The sequence below is a fragment of the Saccostrea cucullata genome, unplaced genomic scaffold (genome assembly GCF_032062105.1).
Source record: "Saccostrea cucullata isolate Sc308-1 unplaced genomic scaffold, CSIRO_AGI_Scuc_v1 ctg1382, whole genome shotgun sequence".
NCBI classification, from domain to species: domain Eukaryota; kingdom Metazoa; phylum Mollusca; class Bivalvia; order Ostreida; family Ostreidae; genus Saccostrea; species Saccostrea cuccullata.
The window spans coordinates 273095-300397 of record NW_026931734.1 but is presented as its reverse complement, the minus strand read 5'-3'; the positions used below and the strand labels follow the sequence as shown (position 1 = coordinate 300397).

The 27303-nt window shown below is 32.0% G+C and overlaps 2 protein-coding genes across 2 annotated transcripts; one reads left to right on the top strand and one right to left on the bottom strand.

Annotated features, from left to right (window-relative positions):
* Positions 1–329: 329 nt before the first annotated feature.
* Positions 330–1310, bottom strand: LOC134233392 (cysteinyl leukotriene receptor 1-like). The gene has a single exon (XM_062715354.1). It carries the CDS (start codon positions 1308–1310, stop codon positions 330–332), a length of 981 nt encoding a protein of 326 aa, XP_062571338.1.
* Positions 1311–14789: 13479 nt separating this feature from the next.
* Positions 14790–25822, top strand: LOC134233415 (uncharacterized). The gene is made up of 8 exons (XM_062715381.1): positions 14790–14913; positions 15180–15343; positions 16708–16832; positions 18560–18663; positions 21059–21122; positions 21346–21401; positions 24837–24872; positions 25709–25822. Exons 1-8 carry the CDS (start codon positions 14821–14823, stop codon positions 25784–25786), a joined length of 720 nt encoding a protein of 239 aa, XP_062571365.1. The 5' UTR covers positions 14790–14820; the 3' UTR covers positions 25787–25822.
* Positions 25823–27303: the final 1481 nt, after the last annotated feature.

The window sequence follows — 27303 nt, the reverse complement described above, 5'->3', positions numbered from 1 at the left end:
AACGCGAATGTTACTGTTTAAATCGAAAGAATGGCATATGTTGCACAGCGTTAGTCTCTTAGGGTAATCAAAAAAAAATAATAATAATAAATAAATAATAAATAAATTAATTTTTAAAAATTCATTTTCTGTTAAAATGAAAAAAGAAACTGAGTTAAGTAGTTCGCAAAATTTTCTAAAAATAATTTTCTCATATTGGAAAGTTTCGTATTGATAATAATATTAACGTATGTTTTTTCTTAAATGACACACTTCTTTGTAAGTACCAGATATTTTGTCCTGCCCGACTGTTTCCAAAAGTTTAAATCTGCTCTTTATAGTTCCGTCATTCATTTCCTATAACAACATGTAACACGCCTGACCTCTCGACGAAATCGTCTTCCGCTGAGGCAACAAAAGAAATGAATCACATGATTTGTGTACGATAACATGCTGAATATTGTTCGAACAAGTTCTAACATTTGTAGTTCTGAATTGGTGACCACCAGAATCCAGTACGGCAGGGAAATTTTAAAGACAACGAGAGGAAGAGTTAGCAAGAAGAAAGAAAAGATTATGGTCAGTAGCATGATAGTAATTGAAGATGTTTTCAGAATTTGTCTTCCGTCGTTTGATGGAATTACACTTTCTTCAGGCACGGATAGTGAATTCTGGGCAGCAACACGTTTTTTTGTTTGAAGAACCTTCCTAGAAATCATAATCGAACACACCAGCATGACTAAAAATGGGATTAGGTTACACACAATTAAATCCACCCACGGCCAGACCTTCATGGTTATTTCATTTTCGTACGTGCATGATGTATCCTTAATAGTAACCGTGGCAAAGAAATGACTGTTGACAAAAATTAAGAACAAGACCACGATCAACAGGACGTATGGTGCCTTCTTCATTGTGGAAAAAAGATGGGCTTTAAAGGGAAAACAAACGAGAACAAATCTGTCAAGGGTGACCGTCATCAAAACCCAGGAAGAGAAATCCATTGCAAAGTACACCAGAAAAGCATGAATCTTACAGCTCCATAACGATAAAGTGCGTATATCGACGGAGAAGGCAGAGCGAATCCAAAATCGGAGCAATGCTGTATATAGAACCATCAGATCTGCCACTGACAACATTGTTAGATAGAACATACAGGTAGACTTCCTAAAGGATCGGCGTGTTAGGATGAAAATGCTGGCAGTATTACCAAATGCACCAACAACTAAAAGGACCGGAGAGAAATATATCCATAGATCAAGAGAAATCTGAAATTCCACCGAAATGTGGATTGTAGAAGATCTGTTGCTGAAACTAGTATTTAAAGACATGACTGTAGAGGTGATGATTTTAGTATAATATTTCAGACATTCTTCTCTTAGAGCTACCTTTAAATGAAAAAAAGTTCCCGTTTTTATATTTATATTTCTTCATTATTATATGACTTAACAAATAACAGATGGTAAATGATACAAGACGTTTTCTAGGGAAAATCTAATCATGAAAATAAAAAATCATATTGCACCAAGTATAATGATGATCTTATAATGGTACATAACCACAAGCAAGATATTTATGGGACCTGAAGAACAGAGTCAATACCTTGAATAACCCTAGAGTTCTATAGATCACAATTTTCCATCCACTCGACTATGTTATTGAAGAAAATAAAATGTTCAGCCTCCTAGAAATTACTTCCTTAAGAGTTTTGCAGCAGTACTTTACTGTTGTTAAAAGATTATGTATCGAAAAATGAGTTCTTTTCCTTAACGAAAGTAAAATTTATACTTCAACACTTTGATTAGATTTAAAAAAAATATTTTTGAAAGTTTATATCTAGGATGAAATCAACAGTAAATAAAAGACTCAAAGATTTAATGTTTTCTGATCTAAATAGACGTGTGCCACATACATCCAAATCTATTCGGGCCACCATATCCACCACTGGCTATTTTCCCTGACGAAATGTCAATTCCGTGGTCAGTCAAAATATTACTGGACGACAACTTTAGAGATCAGATCATCAAGTAACAAAAACAAATTCGGCTCTATTTGAACCATTGAAATGAATTAAAGCCGCTTGGTCCGATTCTAATCGCTAAAAATATATATTCGTTTTTCTTCTTGAAAAATAATTGTCCATAAATTGTTTCAACTTTTGTCAAATTATATCCCCAAAGTCTTTTTCTTTTAAAAGATATCAAAATTCAAAAGTTAAAAAAATAATTTTTTTTAGGTCACACAAAAAATAATCCTATGTTGATCATTGTTGATATCGCGTGAAATCACCTTCGAAAAATTAAATTTATCGCCTACATGTTTATCTCATGAAGAACAAACCCGAGCATTTTTTATCACAACAAAGTACATATATTACCTGTACACAGACAATATTTTAGCTCCTTTAAAAAATCATTTAAAATATCTGATTTTTCCTTTATTCTTTAAATATGCATATTAATATAAAAGTTACTATGGATTATATTCAATTAATTTCTTAATTTTGAAAAGATGTATTATGACTAAGGCTTCTACTAATAGAGAAAAAAATACTCGGGTTTGAATTATCTTCATTATTAGATATATCCGATAAACTTATTTTTTTCAAAATTGACTTCACAACAGATCTTAACTTCCGTCAGGAACTACTGTTTGTCAATAAGGTTTTTGATCTGCGTTTTTCATGTAAGGATTGTTGTAATAAACTATTAAATCAATCTTATAATTTATTTTTATAGATTATCTATGTAACGACGTACTTTTATTGTGTAAGATAATATGTGCCTGTTTCGGGTTAAGCGGCTTTCATTATTCACTTCCTTTTAAAGAACTATATGCGGTATATTGCATATATTTGCCCCCACAAAAATCAAATTTTGAAAACTTCCTGAAATGTGCTGAATTCAATAAATTGTATGAGAAATATAGATTAACAGAAAATATTGTAGTGTCAAAGCAGTGTATTCACAATTTTTGTTTTTATGACGTCACAAACTAGTCCGATTTTATATCCTTTTTCAAAAAGAGGACAAAATGGACAAAATTTCAACAATGTTAGCTTTAAAATTTATAGAGCGCAAGTTTGTTCAGGAACAATATTGACATATTTCATTGATATTATCATTCTACACATTATATCAAAATATTGATCCTGAACACACATGCGCTCGGTGACTTTTACTCAAAATATCGACGAAATATGTACATTTTTCTGTAAAATTCATAAAAAGCTGAAATTTACGTCATGTTTGTGACGTCATTACGTACATATGGCGTCATTACTCATGAAAATATTCAGTGCTTTGAAGTCAGCATATACTCCCCTGTTTAAGAACTAAATTAGATATATCTCCATCAAAGTCTGATGTGGGGGGCAAATATCGGTTATTACCGAATAAAGTTCTTTCCTATGCATGATGTCGCCCGCGTTGTGCATTGGTTAGAGCGTTTACTCTAGAGTCGCGAAGTAAGGAGTTGATCCTTACGTCGCGGATTCGAATCCAGCTGTGGGACATGGAGACATGTCCTTTGGATGAGACCGTATAAACCGAGGTCCCGTGTCGCAGGAGGTGCTGGCACGAAAAAGATCCCTCACTGCTCAATGGCCCTGAGTGCCGAGTATAGGACAAAATTTGCAGCTCTCCAACGGCAAGTGGTGGCATCTCCATATGAGTGAAAAATTCTCGAGAGGGACATTAAACAATATACAATTAATCAATCTATGCATGATTCTTTTCACAATAACTTTTCAATGTTAAACGGAAAATACCAAAAAGCCTTACAGATTTAAGACTATTCTTGTCATGGCTTCTTCATAGAAAATCTATTAAATAATTTTGCTATAAAAAAGTCCCCAGACAGTTGAATAGTGTTCGACTTTGGTTAGCATGATTATCTTCAAGTCTTTCTCTACCGAAATATATTCCCAACTGCGCTGTTGTTTTAATACTCGTGTCTTGTTTGGCTTCTCATATGACAGGAGCTTTCCGATCTATTATAAAATATATGAGAGTACAAATAATTTTTAAGAATAAATATATAATAAAAAAACTGGTGTTTTAAAAACTGTGTTCGTATTATTGAACGCATCGGCTGAAAACTTAATAATAGAGTTCATAATATGTAAGATTGCCATTTCTGGTCCATTTTATATGCCCATTGTTACTTGTGCTTTAAACAACAAGCCTGTTATTTGATAAATTCGAGGATAAGTACGGCTGAAAATATTTCAGAATCTCATTGATATAGTGTTAAATCATTGTCATAGCGGAATTTACGTTTCCTTCAACCTGTTTGAAGGACATGCAGGAGTTTAGTATGAATCTTCAAATTCTGAACAAAAATCAAAACTAGAGGTGCTTAAATCACTATTTCATAAAACATTCAAAGAGGTAATTTTACTTTAGATTTGATAGTTTTGAAGATGAAACAAAACATTATTTTTAGGCAAATCATTAAGCTTCAGTGAAGAATGTACGTGAAAATGTTAACACTTTCACCTAAACCACTCTGTCCAATATGGACAATATTAGCTAAAGATATCTTCACCGACAAGGTATGATTAGAAATGTACATTATTATAGAGCTAATAAATAGTCTCTAATAAAATACTACCAAAAATCTAGAGAATTTTTGCGTTCAATATCTTGACGTTTTATTGAACGCTGAGTTTGTATTATGAAACATTCAGAATACGAGCGTTCAATATCGAACGCCCCGTTGTAAACAAATTCTCAGAGTTAAATTAAAGAAAAGAAGTGGCATCTAGGTAAGATGTGTTTATTATTTACTCAAAAATAAATTATTTGCTAAAAATTTAGTACGTATTAGACCCATTAAAACATAGATAAGCAAATCATAACGCTCGGTAGGGTCATCGGAATATTGAACACTTACAGGACAGGCGTTAATGTGAACTCCGATGCTAAAATAATCATTAATTTTAGTTTTTTTTTAGATGGAATAATTATTATGAATTAAGTGGAAATGTTTTAGCTATATAATAAAGAAGTTATTAAACTTATATTGGTGAATACTGGCACTCGTTGGCTGTTCAAATGCACTCGCAAGCTCGTGCGTTTGAACGGCCAACTTGTGCCAATATTCACCAATATAAGTTTAATATAATATGAATTTTTGTGTTATTTTTCCATTTTTTATGTAAGTTGTGTACAAATTCAATATCTATTGATTTTCAATGTGTTATTCATATATCCAGTGCAAGGTCGTATTTGAAATTATTTAGCATTTATTACTGACAGATTGTAAAGATATTCCGTAAATGTTATTTACAAATTGTGTATTTGGACCAGGCGATTGAGCAATAAAGTTAAGCACTATCAATAGATCAAATAATTTGTGCAAGTGGTCAGTGTTCTCTAGATGTAACAATGTTGATTTTGGTCAAAGTTAATGACTTTGAACACATCCTAAATTGATTTTATGAAATACGGAATTCTAAATTTGGCAAAAGTAAATCTATAATTAGTGTTAAAGAACACTGATCACATGCTGACCACATGCGGTCATGTCACATGGGTACCGAAAAAGTTAACAAGTTGTAGAATTGTCATGGAAACCGGTTCTGGAGTATATAATGGCCATGCGCGCCCTGGCAACCTCAGTTGCGGTTTCTCCATAATAAATCTGTAATAGTTTACAACTTGTTTTCTTTTAAGGTACGTACATGTAAACTCAATCATCTTTATGTTAATAATATTCATATTTATATACTGTTTAAAAGTAAACGCAACTAGATTCTAATATGTGGAAAAGAATGAAGTGTTATTAATTTTTTTTTCTTTTTCAGAATGTTTTGTAAAATTATTTATTTTTATTGATATATGAGTTGCGGTTTCACCATAATAAATCTGTAATAGCTTACAACTTGTTTTCTTTTGAGACCAGCATACAGAGGTTGATTACAAGTTGTTAAGAGTTGGACCCTCACTAGCTGAGCGAACACATTACAAACAAATACAGCCAAAATAGACCATAACAAATGACCCTATAATGTAGGATTACTAACAATCCTACACACAACTCAGTACCACAATTACAACGTATGAGTCTTGCAATATGTTGCTTTGTTTTGGAATCTGCACGGACAAGAGCAGATATCTAAGTTCAAATGTTGTTAACCCCCATTTTCAACGAGTATGTCAGTTTCCTGAGAGGACACAGAAAGACGATTCCCTCCATCTATAACGAACGCACAAAACAAAAAAAGAGGAAATTTTAACGGTAGCTTAGAAAGACAGGCATAATAATGGATCTGTTCATATGTAGTAGCTGTCTAACACTAGAAGTTTTAAGTACCCCTTTTCATCCCCAACTTTTTTCTCTTGAAAAAAGGAAATCCCATATCTAGAAGTGAATCAAATTCCTTTCCTTTCTAGACAAGGAACTCTCTTTTTTTCAAAATCTTAAAAGGAATAGAATGAAAGGAATAATATTTTTATAACCTTTTTATTCTTCGTATGATAATTATACTTTGTTTTGATAAATGTGTCCAAAATATCCCTTGGGTTGTAGATACAATATTAGCAATAATGAAAAAATGTTGAAAAAACCTTCACTGCACATTTCAATCTGGCTATTCAGTCTAGCATTCGATTCTTCATAGTATGAGATGTTCAGTCCTATGTATAAAAAGTTTTAAACCACCACCCCTTTTAAAAAGCAAATATTCAATAAAGGAATTTATAAATCATCTTTCTCTAAATAGAGAGTAATATATAACAACATTGATATATGACATAACAATTTGTTTTAATCAGATAATTCCTCCATATCATTCATGTAACATGGGAAATCAGTTCTGAAAAATGTTTAGGAAATGAAGGAAAAGAAGCCCAACAAAAGCATTAATGATCAAAAGAAGCGTAACATCCTTTTGGAATAAATATACTATTCTATTCAGGTCTGTAATGGTGGCAATCTACCCAAAGTCCTCCTCGTTCAATCCAATATAAGCATCTGATTTAAAACTATACTTATTTTTTATTTGAAGTGGTTGTATACTTATGTCAACGGAGTATTAAATATAAATGGAGTGAAATTTTCATGTCAACACGATGAAGAATATCGGCTGTTAAATCTGCTGGAAATGTGACGCCTTGTCTATAAAGTTTATATGTTGATATCATAGATCATGAATTATGAAAGCATTTTTGGTCGAAATATCGAACTTATTTCTTTGAAGCACGTGTAAGAGGAACCAATATGCAATTTCATTTTTTAAATGTCACGTATCCTATTCACTAATTGGATTAACCTAAAGATGACAAGATGACAGCATTTACTAAACCGTAGTTAAAAAAGATTAAGTTTTTCTTTTATTTATGATTTCCAAAGTATGTAACCATCAACAAACATATTGTGTCCGCTGTTAATTTTTCGACAACTTAAGCCTATACTTATATTATTCTCCCAAACCCTTAAGAACCCCACTCATTCATAAGTGCTTCTTTCTGGAAGACATACAAATGTTTTTTTTTAATAAAGAAAAAAACCTTTACATTTTCCTTTGACACCATAATAGCTTAATCTAGAGTTCTTGTAAACTCTCTTCTGTATTGAAATAGATTTCTTTTTGTTAAACTAACTTTCAGTATGTGAGAAATTTGTTAGAATTGAAAATTATATTGTAGACTTTTCTTTTACAAAACGCGAGAAAGCATAGAAAGCTTATGTAAGCGCCAATTCTTAAGTCTATAATTTGGTCTTATGTTTTGGAATTAAAATGTAAAACAAAAGTTAGACTCTTTTCAATATTGTACAATTTTGTAATTGGTTATAATATTTTAATACATTTATTTCTAGAATGTGACATATTTACAATAGATGTATAATACATTACAGATTGATTTTAAGGAGTCTTTTTTTCATAAATTTATGATCACTGTACAGCGTATTTGAAACTTCATATAAATCAATATTATTTTTTATATAAAAGTCACAACATAATCAAGAGAAATCTGTTAAGTTTTGAATCTCAATCAAAACATGTCAAAGCTATTTTTGAAGTAAATATGCAGAGAAATGAATCTGAATATTAAGGAAATGGACATGTTTCTTTTCTTGTATTCCTTAAAGTTCTTCATCTTATGTTTTGTTTGTTTGTGCCCAGAAAATACAGATGCAGCATATTTTCCAAATTATGGTAAGTAAATTTTATTCAAATCTTTTGACTTTATTGATATATATTAACATTATATATATATATTAACATTAATGTTATGGTCCATACTGAATTTGATAATTCAATATACATGTATTTGTTTAATAGCCGATACATTCGGCTCCCGATGGGTGTGACCTATCACCATGGGATGCTTGTTGCCTTTTGATCATGAGATTGTTCACTTACGAAGTGTTATCAAAAAGTTCGTGGACAGAGGCGATAAAATTAATACTACGTAGCCTGTGCTTTCAAAATTTATAAGGAACATAAAACAACAACAACAAAAAAGGATTTTTGAAATTTTTAGCTTGATACTTTCATTATTTGTCAAATTATAATTTTAAAAAAGACATAATGTGATCACCCGGCGTTGTAGCCGTTTAATTTTATGACGTCCCAAATCGTCATATTTTTCAAAGTCCGATTCTTTTACCTCATACAATTGTCTTGATGAAGTTTCCTCGAGTTGAATAAGGACTTTTATAACATTTTTACCAGTGAAATACTATAATTTATTCATTGAATAAAAATGATATCCTCTCACAGTGTGAAAGGATATCAAAATGATATCATATCACAGTGTGAAAAATATCAAAAGTGCGTTAAAACTCTCGATTTTCCTTCCCATAACAGAGAGTGTTGTAAAATAAATCTTCCTTGGCGTATATAAGATAGAAATAAATAATTTCATAAATAATATAAATCCATGTTTACAATGTTTTCACCTCACCTAGCTATGACACCTCAACTATGACGTCATATATGTAGCCTTTGACTGTATTACAAAAAGACAGAGGCAAAGGAAAATCAAAGAAACTTTTTAAAAATGTAATAAATAGAAAATTCAATGTATTGGAATAAATTCCATATTCAACTACGAAACATTGAATATCCTTTATAAACCCGTCTTGTTTGACTTTACACTGTAATGAACAGCTGCTTTCACTGCATATACTATTGCATATAGATTTTTACATTGGGAGAGATCCTTGCTTGATTATGGCAGCATATTTTGCTTTTCGGAGTTCAATATCTACCACAAATAATCAATGTCATTTTTTGATGTGATTGACTTTTCACACCTTGACTACAAATCGACATTAACTATTTATCCCTTTTCTCTCTGAATCTATTTTGGCATTAAAAACAAGCACTCTGTGTGCATTTTATTTTTTATGTAGACAGATTTAACATTTCATAGGTCTATAACAGTTTTTTCAGGCGCAAAACTGTATAAAATGTAAAAAAAAGAAACCCCTCCCCCTTTTGGTGTCATTTTAAAGTCCTTAATTGTTTTGACACTCCATACAAAATTTACGATAAATTTTCTAGAATATACAGAATGATGTGAAAATTGCATATTTTACGGACCAATACCGTCCCATCACATACATGAATTACAGGGATTTTTGGATTTCAAATGTTCATATTAAACAAAGGAGTTTTTCTCAGTAACACAGAGGAGGAAAAAGCGTCATTTTCGAGATTGCGCCGCCTAGACAAACCATTGCTTACAAAACATTATTTATTTATTTAAAAAATAAAATTTATGAATTGTGGTTTATTCTATGGATAGAAAAAATGATGCTAACTAAATATTTTAAAATACATTGTTATACCTAAAGCGGTTTTAATTTTATTGCGCCAGTCAACGGACTTTTTAATACCCCCTCGTGGGTTATCTTAACCTATTTACCTAAAAAACAAAATAAAAAAAATAACTTGCTTAAAACTAGTAGTTTATTTAGGAAATAAAAGGCGCATAATCAAATTTGAAAACAAGACTGACATACTTGGAAGCTTATGATTAATGCTCTAAAATATCAGAAGTGGGATCAGGTGTCATGGAAGGAGAAGCATCCCACGTTCACCGCTCAAATCTACAGCATGCTCCTTGTTGTGATCGAGTAAAATTGATATTCCATAGAAAACTCGGTGTTTAGTACATTGAATATTAAATTAAAATTCTCGAAACAGTCAATGAATTTTCGATTGAAAACATTTTCAATTTTTAAAATAGATTTTCTGCAGGGCATTTAAAAATAAAGATTAAACATTCTTTAACATGTATTTTGTTGTTTTTCGTGTTATGACTTGAATTACAATTTATGAATTATCTAGACATACCAGTGCATAAATCAATAAATCAATTATGTTCAATAAAGCATGAATTTTAATGAGATGTTTACATTACATGTACATAAGTTTGGGTTAGGTTTAAATTCGATATAATTTCGAAAAAGCCTCTGTTTGTACATGAATATAAAACACCTTAAATGTAAGAGTTTCATTCATTTCTTTTTTTCAAATAAAAAAGATAATATATTCAAGGATACACAACGCGAAGAAAAATGAAGCCTAGTATATTGATACATATTTTTCAATGATTTTGAATGAAAATGACATAAATAAAATATCCCTGAAATGAAATATGTTGAGATAACGAACAGTTAAAAAGTCCATGAAACATTACAAAATAGGAGCGGAGCAAACACGGGCCTCTAAAACATCAGAGGTGGGATCAGGTGCCATGGAAAAGTGAGCATCCCCTGCCGACTGGTCATACCCGCATTGTGCTTCTTAAAATTGTCACCCGTGGTGATCCGGGTTAGAATAGGTCCTCAGTACCCCCTTGCTTGTCGTAAAAGGCGACTAAATGGGACGGTCCTTCGGATGAGACCGTATAAACCGAGGTCCCATGTCACAGCAGGTGTAGCACGATAAAGATCCCTTCCTGCTTAAAGGCCTTAAGTGCCGAGCATATGCCTAAATTTGCAGCCCTTCACCGGTAATGGTGACGTCTCCATATCAGTGAAATATTCTGGAGAGGGACGTTAAACAGTATACAATCAATCAATCATAAAATTTTCATGATAGGTTAATAACGGGAAAAAATCCGTGGTAACTCAGTGTGTAAATAATGGCATATGCTAACAACTGGAATGATAATGTCATTGTATCGACCACTGTATCGACTATGGAACTTACGAAGTGATGATTTTAAACGAGACTGCTGATATTCTTGTTTCATCAACTTGTTTGTCACAATCTTACTTCGTTTAAGAAATTGTTCATACGTAGAACATGTTCTTCCGTATCGAATCAACTGAGAGATATTAACTCCGTATGCAGGTTATGAAGGTATATTGCTGCATAAATAAGGAAAGTTGACGGTTGAAACGTCATCTCGGTTGCCATAAAGCTTTGTTGTTAGATTACCGTTAACGTCTTTTTTAAGTATCTTTACTTTCAAGCTCACCGGGATATATCGTGTCGACAAAAGAATGGAAATAACAACTGTAATTGACAATTTGTCATCTACATGTCTAAATGTCAAGTTGATTGATTGATTATGTATTGTTTAAGTCCCTCTCGAGAATCTTTCACTGATTTGGAGACGCCACCACTTGCCAGTTGTAGAGATGCAAATTTTGTCCTATAATCGGAACTCAGGGCCATTGAGCAGGAAGTGATCTTTTTCGTGCCAGCACCTACTGCGACACGGGACCTCGGTTTGTACGGTCTCATCCAAAGGACCGGTCTACACGTCCAACAGTGGGATTCGAACCCGCGACGTAAGGATCAACAACTTACATAGCGACTCTAGAGTAGACGCTCTAACCACTGCGCCACGCGGGCAACAAATTTCGATTTAAAAGCCACAGCAAGTGTTTTTATTTTCTTTTCACCTAAAAGATTTTGAACAAATTTTGTTTCATAAGAATACAAAATAACTAGGTCTGCTTGTAATAAGCCGCAATTGGTACCCACGGAAAATCCAATAGATTGTTGATTGACTTGGTATCCATAAACCACAAAGATATTGTCTATCAGAATTTCGAGCATCTTTTTAATATCAACTTTAGAGTACTTGTGTGTACCATTAGAATTTTGTAAACAAAATCCAATAAAAAAAATCGTTATGTGTTCTTTGTGCTTTAATGTGCGACTATTTTTCCTATTTAAGGGGGCCGACTTTGGTTTTCATTGCGCAGTATTTCGCGCATCATAGTAAATGAAGCGTACTTACTGTTTTAAAGCATCTTTTTTCACTTGATTAATAGAATTAAACAAACTTAGGAAATAATAGGTTTAAAAATGTAATTACAATTTTATATAACTGATTTTTTAACCGATTTTGCAATTGATAGGTAGGTTGACGTCGTTATAGTGTTTTTTGACGTTATGTTAAACGGAAGCTCTTACGAAATATGTAATAAAAATGTGATTAAAGAAAAAGTAATAAACATACGCTCTTGAAATTTAAAGCATAGAAATTTAAGAGTATCTCCACAATTTTTATTATGTTTTCATATAAATCATTTGCATCCGTCATATTTTGTAGTACTCTATAAAAACAGGAAAATTCGTAAATTTTTTGCATTTTGAGATGCCCCCTCTGGTAACAAGAAGGTAGAATTTTGTGTTTCTTACATATAATGTACAATATAGTATTACTCATCATATATTATAGTTTGAACAAAAAGTATATTGTAGTATTTGTATAATTTGCTAAAAATTGGCACTTTCCTACATAATTCTATTATAAACACACCTGCATTTTGAGACGGTCCCTTGAAAATACCTGAACAGCAGATTTTCCCCAAACTTGGCATGTACATTGAAGTTAATGTAAGTTATATATGGTATAAAAATGAAGAGTTTCGCTATTGTAGTTTTCACACAATAAAACCTTAGTCGGACCCCTTAATTTTATTAAAATGTTTCGTATTTTTTAAAACATGTGTCACTGAAATGAGTCGCTTTCAAGTCTCCTTATACCTGTCACCAAATATTATATTTTTTAAGGTTGCTTCCTTTGTCTGTTTCCTGATTGCTGCCTCTTTAGCAATGGATGATTCAACAATCAAATTTTCTCAAAGAAGTAAAAATGAACATGAACATGAAATGTTCTTTAAAAATATTCGTAAAAGTAAGCCCTTGGCGCAAAGATAATGTCTTAGTACAATTTCAAGGGAGTGCAAACTCCTCCACTGCACCTGCACCCATCTCTGATGTTTCCCTTTGTCTTATATTCATAATTTTGAAGAAAAACGATACAAGTTGTATATAAATAATGTATTTCAGAACAAAAATGTCGGATATTTCCATTGCGTATCCTCACTGCACTGTGTATGAAATAGAGATGCATCTGCATTTTTTTTGTCGGTGTAATAAAACAGAGTATTAATACGGTATTAATATGGTTATATGATTGAATAAATTCTATAATTCTGATTGGGTGAGACCCAACTATGTCGAAAAAAATTACTACGTTATATTTTTCTGCACTTGACGTTCCAGGTGAATATAAGGATTTATTTTCTCTAAATTGATCTAAAACTAGATGGGAAAATTCAAAATTGATACAAATACATTTGGAAAGCTATTACACCTGCTGCCTACTTTTACTCGTAAATATAACATTAGGCGGATATATGATTAGGGTGGGGTGGAAAGTGGGGGTGCCGGGACCCCCTACTCTCCCTCCGATATTTTTCCTAATCAAACATTTTTACCTTTTTTAAGGTGTCAGTTTACCCTGATAATCCCACTTCCTTTCAAAATCTATCATATAAAAGTGTCTGACATTATTTTTCCTTTCATTGCAACTAAAATATATTTTAAACATTTCCATTTATACGACCGGTGAGGTTTATTTACATTGTAACTTCGCCTCTCTCTTTGCAATTGGCAAGGACTTCAACAAATGCCAACAGGTATAATGAGTTGCATCATTAAATCATTGATTCATTTAATAGTCAATACGATGATTTACCCACTTCAAAGTAAAATATTCACCTCGTCCTCCAGGTTCGGTGAATATTGTACTCCTCAGGTGACTAAATCATCGTATTGACTGAAAAACAGCAAAAATTGTATAAGATTCCACTTCCGCGAGTAAGTCTACTTCCTTCTATGCCGCCTTATGAAACAGACTTGCTGCCGTGTTGACTTCAATAATGACCGTCACGGTACATAAACTGTTTACAGTCATGTGAAAATACAAGGGATTAAGAACAGAATTCAGACTTTAGATGTGCAATTATTATTTGAACAAAGTGTCTTATTTTCAGGTTATGTGGGTTGCTATAACTATACCGATCATATGGATAGATTCATACAATTCAACGTTACTTCCTATGCCAATGAATCTCTGCACAGCTGCATTCAAACTTGTCTTAAGGGATTTAACAAAAAATATGCAGGGATAATGGTATGTTTTATTGGTCTTTATTGTCTAGTTCTTATGAAAATTTTATCAGTTATAAAAATTTTTAAAAATAAATTTAGTGATAAAAGATAATGATAAATGTTAACCTACCAGTACTTGGTCATTCAATGGATATTAAAACTTTATTCTGCACCCACAGGCAGATAAGCTGTGTTACTGTGGTGACAGATATAATCAAACATTTGCCACGACTGAAGAGCACTGCAATTTCTCATGTTCAGACATTGACAAATGTAAAGGAAACGGGAAAATATCAATATACAATACCGGTAATAATTATATCATAGTTAACAAGCAAAGAATTTACCATATCATTTATGTTAATACGATTTCCATAGAACATTTAGTGGTATTTGTAAATCAAATTAATATTTCTGGAAATAATACGAAGTTTCTTGAAGTCTGGAACAGAAAACTCACCATGAAATTTGGTAATATGTTTACTGGTATCGACATGAGAAGTCCGTCCATTGATTGGTGGAATCAGGACAAGCCCTACCACAAACCAGAATACGTGAATAAATATTCAGTGTTTTTAGACAGACTTAATATTTATTCGTATTGATAATGATGCTACTGCTGATAAATAAATAAATAATAAATTAAGAGAATTGATAACAGAAAGGCTGATACTTGTACAACAATTTTAGGTTTCCTTGATGGCATTTAATCATAGTTGATGAAGATACTACCGCTGATAAATAACTAAATATATATAAATAATAAAATAAGAGAGGTTCATACTTTTATCTTAACAATCCATTTATTTTTTTTTTCTAGGTTTCCATGATGGCATTAAATCAGCATGGACAACTTCTTTGGGCAATAGATTTCTTTACCAATGACACAAACGCAAATATTGGAAACTGGATGAGGAAGGATCGAGTTCTACCGAACGAGTTTTTAAATACATCATCAATAGAAACATTGAATATTACTATCAAGTAAGTCTGAATATTTAACATAAACGTCACTGTCAATATAAATATAGGTTAAGCATGAAGCTTCTCATTTGAATTCATTATTCATGTATAACATTTGCAGACATTTTTGCAATTCTGTGGAATCCTTTTTTAAATAGATTGTGTGGGTAGCTCAAGGTCTCCTATATAGATTGTCAACGTGTTTAACCATGTTTTTATTTTTTTTTTTTTTGTATTCCAATTTAAACAAAGCTTTTGCTTGACTATAAAAAGGCATGGAGAATCACATTCTGGGTCAGTAAAGAAAGCATTAGCTGATATTTTGTACGTGTCATAAAGATTGTGGTTTTAACCGTTTGTTTTAGTCGCCCGCGTGCCACAGAGGTTAGAGCGTCTGCTCAAGAGTCGCGAGGTAAGAAGTCAATCCTTACGTCGCGGGTTCGAATCCCACTGTGGAACGTGGAGACCGATCCCTCGGGTGAGACCTTATTAACCGAGGTCCCGTATCGCAGTAGGTGCTGGCACGCAAAGATCCCACCCTGCACAATGGCCCTGAGTGCCGAATATAGGACAAAATTTTGCAGCTCTACGCCAGCAAGTGGTGGCGTCTCCATATGAGTGAAAATTCTCGAGAGGGACGTTTAAAACATACAATCAATCATTCTAATGCAATTATTTTGTAAAACACCTTTTGATTGGCTAATGCACTGATGTTTGAAGCAGTAAAACGAGCATTAACGAGGCAGGAAGCTTTTCATTGTGACGTCATAATATAGCAACGCAAAAACACAATGACCTTTGACGTATTTCATGTAACGAAATGAACAAATTAAGACTTAAACAACAAGCAAAGTGCATGGATTGCATTAGAGTGGGAATAACTATCTTCTATTTTGGTATTTGCGACCGTTAATGCTGATTTAACGGTCGCAAACATCCGTTTTACCGGCTCCGCTTACGCGTCGCCGGTAAAACTCAGTTTGCGACCGTTAAATCAGCATTAACGGTCGCAAATACCAAATTAGAAGATAGTTATTCCCTAAATCAAAACGGTTTTTTTTGCCAATTCCGAAAATTCGAATGAATATTAAACAATTTTATTAAAAATACAAAGGTCTCTCAGATTTTTATCGTTTAATCATGTACATAATATTTACCTTTGATTTGGTCTTTAATATATCTTTTATTGAAAGATAATCACCAATGCAGTAAACCTACCTAGAAATCTAGAGTTTCAGGCTATGTTTGTAATTTTCATTGACGATAACACATTTCAAAGCTATAAAGAATTATAAATAAAATTGTAAGTGTTAATAACAGCTAATCATAGAATATCAAGTATGAATTAACTGATCGTGAACAATTCAAATCTTACAATAAAACAGCACAACGAACAATGAAATTCGAATAACCGAATCAGAGAGCGACTATGTGTGGTTTCAGCGTGGAAATGTCAACAACGACAAAGCGATAGTAACTGTTGTTTCTCCAAAAAAGATACCTATACCAGGTAAGTATATTCCTTTTACAATTCAATAACTTATCGACATTTATGTAGGTAGAAAAAATAACTACAGGGAGTTTATAATAGAAAAAATATTTTTGCTTAAATTGTGACCTTTAAAAAAAAATTCAAAAAAATTAATGCAATCCCAACATTCTAGAGTAGAAGGGAAAAGAGCGTGAACTTATCTTATTGTAGCCATTTTTATTATATGAAGTTTTAAAAGACATTGATCCACAAATATGCAAAATATAATTTTAAAAAGGTTTACATAATTCAATACTATTCTCATGGCAAATTGAAAAAAAAACAACAAAAAAACGATGTGGCGCTAAAAATATCATACACATGTATTTCAACATATTTTATTAAGTTCTTGAAAATTAAAATATAAAGCATTTTGAAAAAGCTAGTGTATCATAAATTCTTTATAGAATTTATGTACAATATACTTAAAATACATGTATTTCATTCGCTTAACAGTTTCGTAGTATTAACACACTATCATTTACAATGAAAATACGTTTGATATTTTTGTTGTTTTATATTCTTAGATTTGCTATGGAAGTAATACACTATGAGGATAAAATGAAAGTTTTGGATAAATGCGAAAAAAACTTCAATTCTTTTTATGAAATACCCAAATAATTGACCAAAAGCATCTTTAAGTTTTTGCTTCAATAGACTGTAAATTCTTCACATCTAGTGTGAATAAAATATTTTTGAAAAATATGAAAAAATCTGAAGCAGATTGTTAAAAGTTATCCATATCTTTGTTCTGATCAATCATAGTGATACAAATGTATCTTTGCCTAGCGTATTTGCATCAAAGCACATTAAGATATTGCATTCCGCTGGGCGTCTCAGACATATTTTGCAATAATGTATCGTTATGTCTTTATGAACATGCGCTAATATTTACATTCGCTGTTTTTTTTTCTACTAAGCCAACTGTGAAATTGATTTGAAAACCATTTTCGTATATATTCACACGTAGAAATATACACGGAGAAACTTGCGTTAACATGACGTCACAATAGGGCTACAGCGATTTTAGTAAAGGTATAACGATATAGAGAAGCGAGAAATTCAAATATTGAGTTTTTTTGTGCTTCCAAACATATAAAATGTAAATATAAGGAATGTTTTTAGTGCGAATTCGCTAGCGCGCTTCATGAAATATGCCTACGTGACAAGTCTGTGTGATTCACACACCAATAACTCACACAAAACTTAAAAAAAAACATTCCTTAGATAATTACATAAGTTGTGTTTTTCTACTAAGCCAACTGTGAAATTGATTTGAAAACCATTTTTGTGTATACTCACGAGTAGAAATACACACGTTGAAACTCGCGCCATGTGACGTCACAATGAGTAAATACAAATGTCACGATATAGGGCATGGGGAAATTCAAATATTGAGTATATTTTGATTACTTTTAAACTATTTAAATGTTGATATAAGGAATGTTTTTAAGTTTAGCGTGAATATTTGTTGTGTTAATCACACAGACTTATTTCATGAAGCGCGCTAGCTCAAATAATAACTCACATAAAACTTAAAAACATCCCTCAATTATCAAATCTCTGAAATATTACATACGACTGCTAGGACTGTAAATAATAAGGATCATCAATTGATCCACAATGACAACACGTTATCTTTTGATTGAATAAATATGAATGACTTGACATCTGTATGTACTCGAAATACTTCTTTTCATGTCTAGTGTTCTTTACGAGCAATAAGAGCATGGATTGTTTACCTACATATGCTGTGTGTACTTGTGATCATCAGAAATTAGAAATGAAATACTTTCAAGCTTTAAAAAAGGTAAGATTTTTCTTACTTGTGTCGACATATGTGGAAGGCTTCCTAATTGAAAGAGTTTTTTAAAATACTCCTTGCCTTGCATATTTTCTCTTTAAAGACGGGTTTGTTTGTTCCATTCTCAGTCATATATCAGATATATCGTTTTTCCTTCAAGAGCAACAAAAGACGGAAACCTCTTAAGATAGTAATAACGATAACAATTATCACATTACATCAGGTTGTCCAGCGCATTTTTCCGTCAATCTATAAAAAAGGGAAATTTGTCTCAAATCATAATAAATTTAGATAAAGATATATGTATATAACCTAAAATACCCCCATAAACACTAACTGCCTGCTATTTTTAGATACTAGCAATTACTTAATTCTTAGGATAATTTAATTGTAAATTTTTCTTTACTTTCTTTGAAACAGGAATGCATTAATTCTTCTTTTAAAGGGAATGTAGCATGTAAATATATTCTACACTGATTTGAGGTTTATAATGATTTTCTTTTAACTCTTATAAATATTTGTTTCATGATGCCCGAGTTTTGCATTAACAATATCAATCGGGATATTAAGTATGCGGCAAGATTATAGCAGAGCTGTTTTCATATTCGTATGAATAAGAACTTATAAAAACTTTGATAACTTCACATGAGAATAATCTATTGATGTTGTAGCTTTTTATATTTAGATACATCGGGAACATTTTATCAATTAAAAATAATTCTATTAATGTGTAGACTAAACACGAAATAATAAATAGACACCACACAATCTCCAACACGTGTTTCATATTTTGATGTTTTCCGACTAAAATCGATCAAGACCACTAAATCCTTTTCTTTATAAGGAACTCAACTAAGCAATCTTAAAACTCTCTTATTTATCAATTATATGTACACATACGAGGGACGTTCAATAAATAATGTCATTAGCTCGATGACATACAACATAGTAGTCATATGACATAAAGCTTGACTTTCTCTCATTATTGAATCTTTAATGATTTTATAACAGTTTATGTGACCACTTTTCATCACATAGTTTTATCGTGAGAAGCTGGGAAACAAGGGCTATTCGAGACACTGCATTATAAATGAATGGTAAAGAATCAGTAAACTAGAGTGAAAATAAAAGCTACATTAAAGCTGCTGTAAAACTTGTTAAAAATCCCAAAGAAATATTCACTGAAATATTTGACATTTACTGCAACCGATGCCTGTTTTATAGACAAATGAGCAGGTGGATTTCAATGATAAAAAATTATATAATGGGCATCAAAAATGGGTACCCTCCTTGCCAACAAAAATTATAACAACTTATGAATTGTTTGCCAAATTTCAACAAATAATATTTGATGCTGTATGATTGACTTTAAGACACATAGCAAATTTGATAGACATCATATCGGGAGTAGTTTAAACTGTTTTAAAGATTAGGTAATTAGTAATTAAGCTTGGGACTCTAAGGTCACCCTGTATTTTGAAAAATGAGTGAAAACGACAGCGTGTACAAAAGTCTTAACAATTATTTTAAAATATCAGTAATTGTAGTAATCCACGTTTGTTTTATATTCAAACAGATATTGGAACATGAATATATTGCTTAAAACCATTAAAACAAAATTTAACATAAGATGTACTTGATAAAAACGGCGAAGGACTGTCAAGAGCAAAGGTATGCAAGAGCACAAAGACAGATTTATATGCAATTTTCTTGAATATTAGTGGTATTGTTGTTCAAATTCGTATTCGGGGAGACAGTTTAATGTCTGGAGGTGTCTAGAAAGCAGTTTTTTTTGCAAAGAAATCGAAAGGTTTATCAGAGAAAGGACCCAGAATCAGGAATCCACTACATTGAATTTCTTCATGACAGCGTTCAAACCTGCATGCCCTAAAGAGTAAAGGGGTTATCGGGATAAACAGAAAGTTCATGTTTTTCACATTAAAAATATTTGCCAGATCTTTGACCTTTTGACTTGTTTCTATTTCCAAACTTGAAAAAAACACCTTTCAGAAGGAAAAAACAAGTCCAGGAAATCAATGGATCTGCCATTTTGCAGTATACTAAGGGTCATACCCAAAAATGAGTTCTAAAAACAATCAGATATTGGATAAAAAATGTTACGGACATGTGTTTGAATTAAAAGAGATTAATAAGTAAAATCATGAAGACCAAATCATTGAAAAGCGTCGTTTGCTTCTTTCTGAGCCCCAGTGACATTACTTATTGAACGCCCCTCGTATTTTATATGTAAGCCAATGTGTTAATGTCTCCAAATATATTCGGTATATGCAAGATCACGTTTTAGGTACGATTATTTTTTTTAACTGAGACGGATCATTGGTTTTCTAATATCCTTGGCTACTCTTTCAGACGTTCTTTTTTTGTTTTTTTCTTTTTATAGACAGAATGTAATTGCAGTAATGATGTCCATGGAAACTGTATAAGATACTTTTGGAACGGAGATGGTATATTAATATACATGTACATCCTTTTCTATACAACGCAAAAAAAAAAAATCCAATAAGTATAAGAAAAATTAGTTTATTCTAACATTTCAAAGAGCTTAAAATTTCAATTTCTTCAGAAATTTTTTTTAAGAAATACCTTACGACATTAAAAAATAAGTTAATTATAAATATTTTTCGATTGTGCTAAATTATTAATAATATATATCATGTCATTTTTAAGCTGTGTGTCCATGGCAGTTGGAAAATGGAAATACTGGTTGTCGCTGCTGTCCCTTGGTAATTGTATATAATATATCAAGTTTAATTCAGTTGATTCGATACATAACAGCATGCTCTAGTATTGTACAATACCGTAAATCTGGAAATTTTTGCTGTAGATAAATTTTTTAGCAAATTTACGAGTTCATTGCATTCGCAAAAATATTTTTCTTCAAAATAAATTACCAATAAAAAAATGTAAACAAAGCAGTGGTCATTCGCAAAATTTTGAAGCGTAAAAATTAATCAACAGCATTTGGACCAGTATTCGCGAAATAAAATCAACGTAAAATTGATGAAACAAGAATATCAGCAGGCTCGTTTGAAGTCATCATTTCGTAAGTTCTATAGTCGATACAATGACTGTGTCAGCAAATACAATTTTTCATTGAGTTAAATGCTGAAAGTTGTTTTTCATACTAATTGTTAGTCCACAATTTACAAACTGAATTGACGACGGATTTTCCCGTTATTACCTAATCATGACAAGGAGAACACGGCGGGTTTGACCGGTCAACAGGGGATGCTTACTCCTCCATGGCACCTGATCCCACATCCCACGTTTCGGAGGTCCGTGTTTGCTCTGCTCCTATTTTGTATTGTTTAAAGAAGGACCTTTGAGCTTGAATACTGTTCGTTAGCTCAGTATATTTCATCCCGTAGACAACGTAAAATTATTGAAACGTAAACATTAACAACAGAGCTCGTGTCCTGTTTACAAAAACAGTTTACGTTTCACTGGTATGTTCATTGTTGAACTCTGAACACAACACTGAGCAATACGAGTGACAATACGAGTGAATGCAGAATTTCTTTCGTACAATTTTACTCTGAGATGCATTACCAACGAGTGCGTACTACAAAAATACAAGACAAAAAAACATTGATGTAACCATCAATAGTCGCCCGGGAAATAAATAAGGTAAATAATGGAAATGAGTCTTGATCATCAAACCGCTCCGATATGTGTGAAAAAGGCAAGGGTCTAAATGGAGACGATAGTCGAGAATATTTTGAAAACTTACATTCGGATGAAAATCGAACAAAAACGATGCCCTTTTAAACTTTATCTATTCCTCTAGTAAATGTTGGCTGCATAAAATATAAATTGAAAGCAGACAAATACATCACCTATTTTCAAAAAATGTATTTCACTTTAAAAATATAAAACACGAACTATGTAAAGTACGTTTTTATGCGATAAGTAAAATTCGATGTTCTAAAAAAAGGGACCTGTCGTTTTTTCGATAGCAAATGATAAGCAACTTTTAATATTAAATATGAAAAACATATATATTTTTACAGATTCACTTTATGTTAATAAGTATATTCTGTATTTCGTTATTTATAAAGGGAAAGAACATTCTGATTAACAATCTTTGTAATTTTAGAAAACCTTTAATTCTAAATAATTTCTCCCACCTTAATCCCCATATACCAACACTTAAACTTATATGTATAGAGCATCCCGGTCCTCAATTGCAATACAGCAAGAATAGATATGGGTACCCCATATCCAAAGATATTCGACTTTTAGATTTAACGTTTCGTCAAAGGTCAACATGTCTAAAACATTATTTTTGAAAAAGCTCCAAAACTATGTGTGGTATGAGGTCAAAACGTTTACAGTTTATAAATATATCATTGATTGATAGATAGAAAGTATCACTTAATAAGATTTTTTTTTGAGAAAAATTGTATCAGAAAAAGTGCATGTTTTAAAAAAAATGCACCTGCTTAATTCTGTCCTTTTTGTGAAAACCATCATTGCAGAAATAATATATGTTTATCATTGAAGGGCAAGTTGGACGTGAATGGTCTCTGAAAGGCTGTTATTGGAAGCATGACATGTATAAAGACAAGACCCTATAGAATCCGCCATTTGCAATGTACTTTCACTTTTAAATCTTAACATTTGGACAAAATAAACAGGGAAAACAACTTTCCAGAGGCTATCTAAATCCAACTTGCCCTTCATTGATAAACATATTTTGTTTCTTCAATGATGCTTTTCACTAAGAGCACGGAATTAATTATATAGGTGTATTTTTGAAAATATATGCATTTTTAAGAAGAATTTTTCCCAATTAATATTTTTTCTAAGTATTTTTTTTATCAAGTGATACTTTCTATCTGTTAAGCAATGAAAAATTTATAAACTGTAAAAGATTTAACTTTATACCTCACATAGTCTTGGGGCTATTGTAAAAATAATTTTTTGAACATGTTGACTTTTGGCAAAACCTTAAGTGTTTAATGACTTCTGTGGAAAAAAAAAATTGCACTGTCTTGTTATGGAACTGGTGTAAAGTTCATGAGTCCTTAGCATCCCTGTCGGGTTTTGCTACACATTTTATAGTTACACTCCCTACAAGTCTTGACACGTGCAGAAATCTGCTCAGGGATTGAAAATACCGTCATTTCATAAAACACACGTACACAGAATGATTACTTTTTTTTCTCTAAGAGGAAATTGCATGATAATTAACGAACAATAAACATGAACTTAATACAATTGTTGATGTAGTATAATCAATTCATCGGTGAAAAAATATCAATCGAAGAATGACCTAAATATTCTCTGTTATCAAAGATGTTTAAAAAAACTGAGGTGGGAGCGAGCCTAGGAATATTAACATTTTTTATTTGCATTTCGGGGGGAAAGTGATTTTCTAAAAATATTTCTGTTAATTTTGGTTTCTTAACGTATAATCGACATACACAGCATTATTCTAATCATAAACAGTAATGTTGTATCTACTTATCATGATGGAACTATTTTTGTCGAAACAATTTGTGTGAAGCGTACCTGACTATAGTAGTACTGTAAACAGGAGAATTTTCGCCCCCCCCCCCCCGTTTTACTTTCGCCCCTTTCGCCCTCCTATCATTTGGACGAATTTAAAACTGGGCGAATTCAAAGAATACAGTATAATTTCTTTAAAAAAAACTATGACTGGGCGAATTTAAAAAGGGGCAAATTTGTTTGCAAGTGTGAAAGGGCGAAAAATAGACGGGGTGAAAATAACCCTGTATACAGTATATCTTGAACAGATAATAAGCACTGATTGAATATATTAATTAATTGAAAAAGCACTTTCTTCTACTTGCTTTCCGAAAGACAATTTTTTTTATGCATTTCAATCACTGATTTAATGCGAATCTACAATTTCCATACTCACAATTACAAACATTTGTTTTATTATAGTGTGCATCATTTTATTATTTTTTGCACAAATGGCTGTGCATGTACCTAGTATCAATGAATACAAATACGTATCTTTAAATTAGGATTAATATTTATCGCTTTCCTTATCTTGCTTTCTTCTTAAAATGCATGTAGAACATTTTATTTAATTTTACAAATAGTTAAGTGTTAAAAAACTTATCAGTGCACCCATGTTTGCTTAAACCAAAAATGTTGTGTGACAGATTTTTTTTCTGTTTTTATAGACAGAATTCACTTGCAGTAACAAGATCTATGAAAACGTACTGGAACTTGGAATAGAAATGGTATATTTTATAATATCTAAAAACATCTTTAAAAAAGAAGCTCACAAATTAGAATTATACTTATTTTTGATTAGAAGAAAAACATGATAATATCAAACAAATTCATAACAATTGGATTTCATACGCTCAGTGAAAAAGCAAGGAAAAGTACTAGGTGCACAGATTGAGGTCATTCCGCCCTAATGGTATTAACAAACTAAATGACTTCACCAGAATGAGCGTGTACTAGATCCAATTGCTGATGGTAATGAACATGCTCATTCTCTCCATATAGGATAAACTTTACAGTTAATTCGCGTTACCAACTCTAGAACAACTCACATACCTATTTTTGCTTACGCCAATGTTTATTATTTCTTTTTTTTCTATAAAAAGTCCTAAAACATTTCCAAATTTATAATACAACCAATTCATATGTTAAAATGTCCCTTCTATATTATCTTTCTTTGGTTTCAATGTATAGTTATGCTCATGTATAGTTATGCTATTTTGAGAATATGAAACAATGTACGATTTACTGATTGTCGTAATTAATTAATTCAATTATGTAAATCGCTCTTCACCAGAGTACATCTGACAGACAGGAGGTAATTCAAAGCGGTCCAGATTTCTTTTGAACATTACTATTGATTATAAACTTGCGAATTCAATATGTAATATTGTAAATATATATTGTTCTTTAGTTAAGTGGTAGTGCTGGAGTATTTTTTTTTTGTTTCTTATTTCCTTTGAAAACTATCTTTTAAATCTTAGATAAGAAACTTAGTTATCTTATTAAAGAATGTATTACTCTAACTTACATATTTTTTTAGGCGAACGAATTGATGAATACTAGTTACAGAGAAATTCAAGACACTGTGATTTTTGAGGTCAGCATACTTGTTATGTGAAATCATATCAGCATGTGAATCACTCTTAAATTTGGACACGCCATTATTTTTAAGTGAAATCCAGTTGTTATATGTGAGCGATTTATATTTGAATGTTTATTCAGTGTTTTGATACCGTTTACGAAAGCTCAGTCGACAGAACGCTCACTCCATGATCATGATCGAGAGGTCGTGAGTTAGAATCTCGACCGCGACTTACCTACGTCGATAAAAAATGGGTCGCAACTTTTCCTTCGCCATGTGCTCGGCACTTTCAAGTGAAAGTTGCTGTCATTCGGATGAGACCTCATAAAACCGAGGTCCCTTGTCACGACAGGTGTGGCACGATAAAGAATACTCACTGCACAATGGCCCTAAGTGACGAGTAAAGGTCAAAATTTGAAGCCCTTAACCGGTATTTGATGAAGTCTCTATATGAGTGAAAAATTTTCAAATGGGGCGTAAAAAATAATCAATCAATGCTTTTAGGAAAACTTATCATAGAAGTAACCTCTTTTTATATCTAGAATGTCTTTCATGTCAAATAAAGGGAACCCAAATTGAGCTTTGATGCCTCCCATGCCGTTTCACCTTTTTTAACCTGCAGATTATATATATTATTGACAAACTGAAGACTTTTTGTCAACTAACAATAGTTTTTTTCCATTCTTATGTCGAAAAGATATACACTGGTGAGCTTGAAATAGAAGACACCTCACAGTCTGACACATCTGTTTCGTGTTTAGTTATTTTACTAAAAAGTGAATGGTAATCTAACAACAAATTCCTATGATAAACTTGATGCCTTAAACTTTTCAACCGTCAACTTCCCTTACTAATGCAGTAATATACTATCATCAACTGCATACGGGGTGTGAAATTCCTAAAACGAGGTAAGTTATTGACAAACAAGTTGATGAAAACCAACCAGCAGTCTGGTTTTTTTAAAGTCGTCATTTCGTAAGTTCAATGTGAGCCCGCGACGTAATGATCAACTCCTCACTCTGCGACTCTAAAGCAAACACTCTTACCACTGCCTTACGCGAAGGCAACCATTACGATAGGTTAACTCGTAGAAAATTCAGATAAAGTTTTACTGAAAATAGAGCCATTTATCTGCAAGAATTGCTTAGAAAGGAACAGGTACACTTTGCAAACGACTATCTCCTCAAAATTAGAGCTAAGGAAAATTTTAAGTCTTTCAAGCAATTTCTACAAAATACAAAATATATTTTATTCTTATGACATTTGTTGCTTTCTTTTTCAGAGAAATTGTCAAATGAATGACACGAAAAATTGCCTGACACAACAATGGAATGTATGTTACATGTACAAAATTGAACGCAAATAGTTAAAAAAGGCATGAAGTAATTTGCATCGGACTCGCTGTCTTGATATATTGAAATGCCCTTTTTAGATGGGACGCTCCGCCTTTGTAATATTTATTTCTAATAATGATCAAAAACAATTTTTGTTACTTTCAGGAAAAGTGCCGATTTAATATTAGTAACTTACAGACAAAAGGTAAGTCAAAGGGA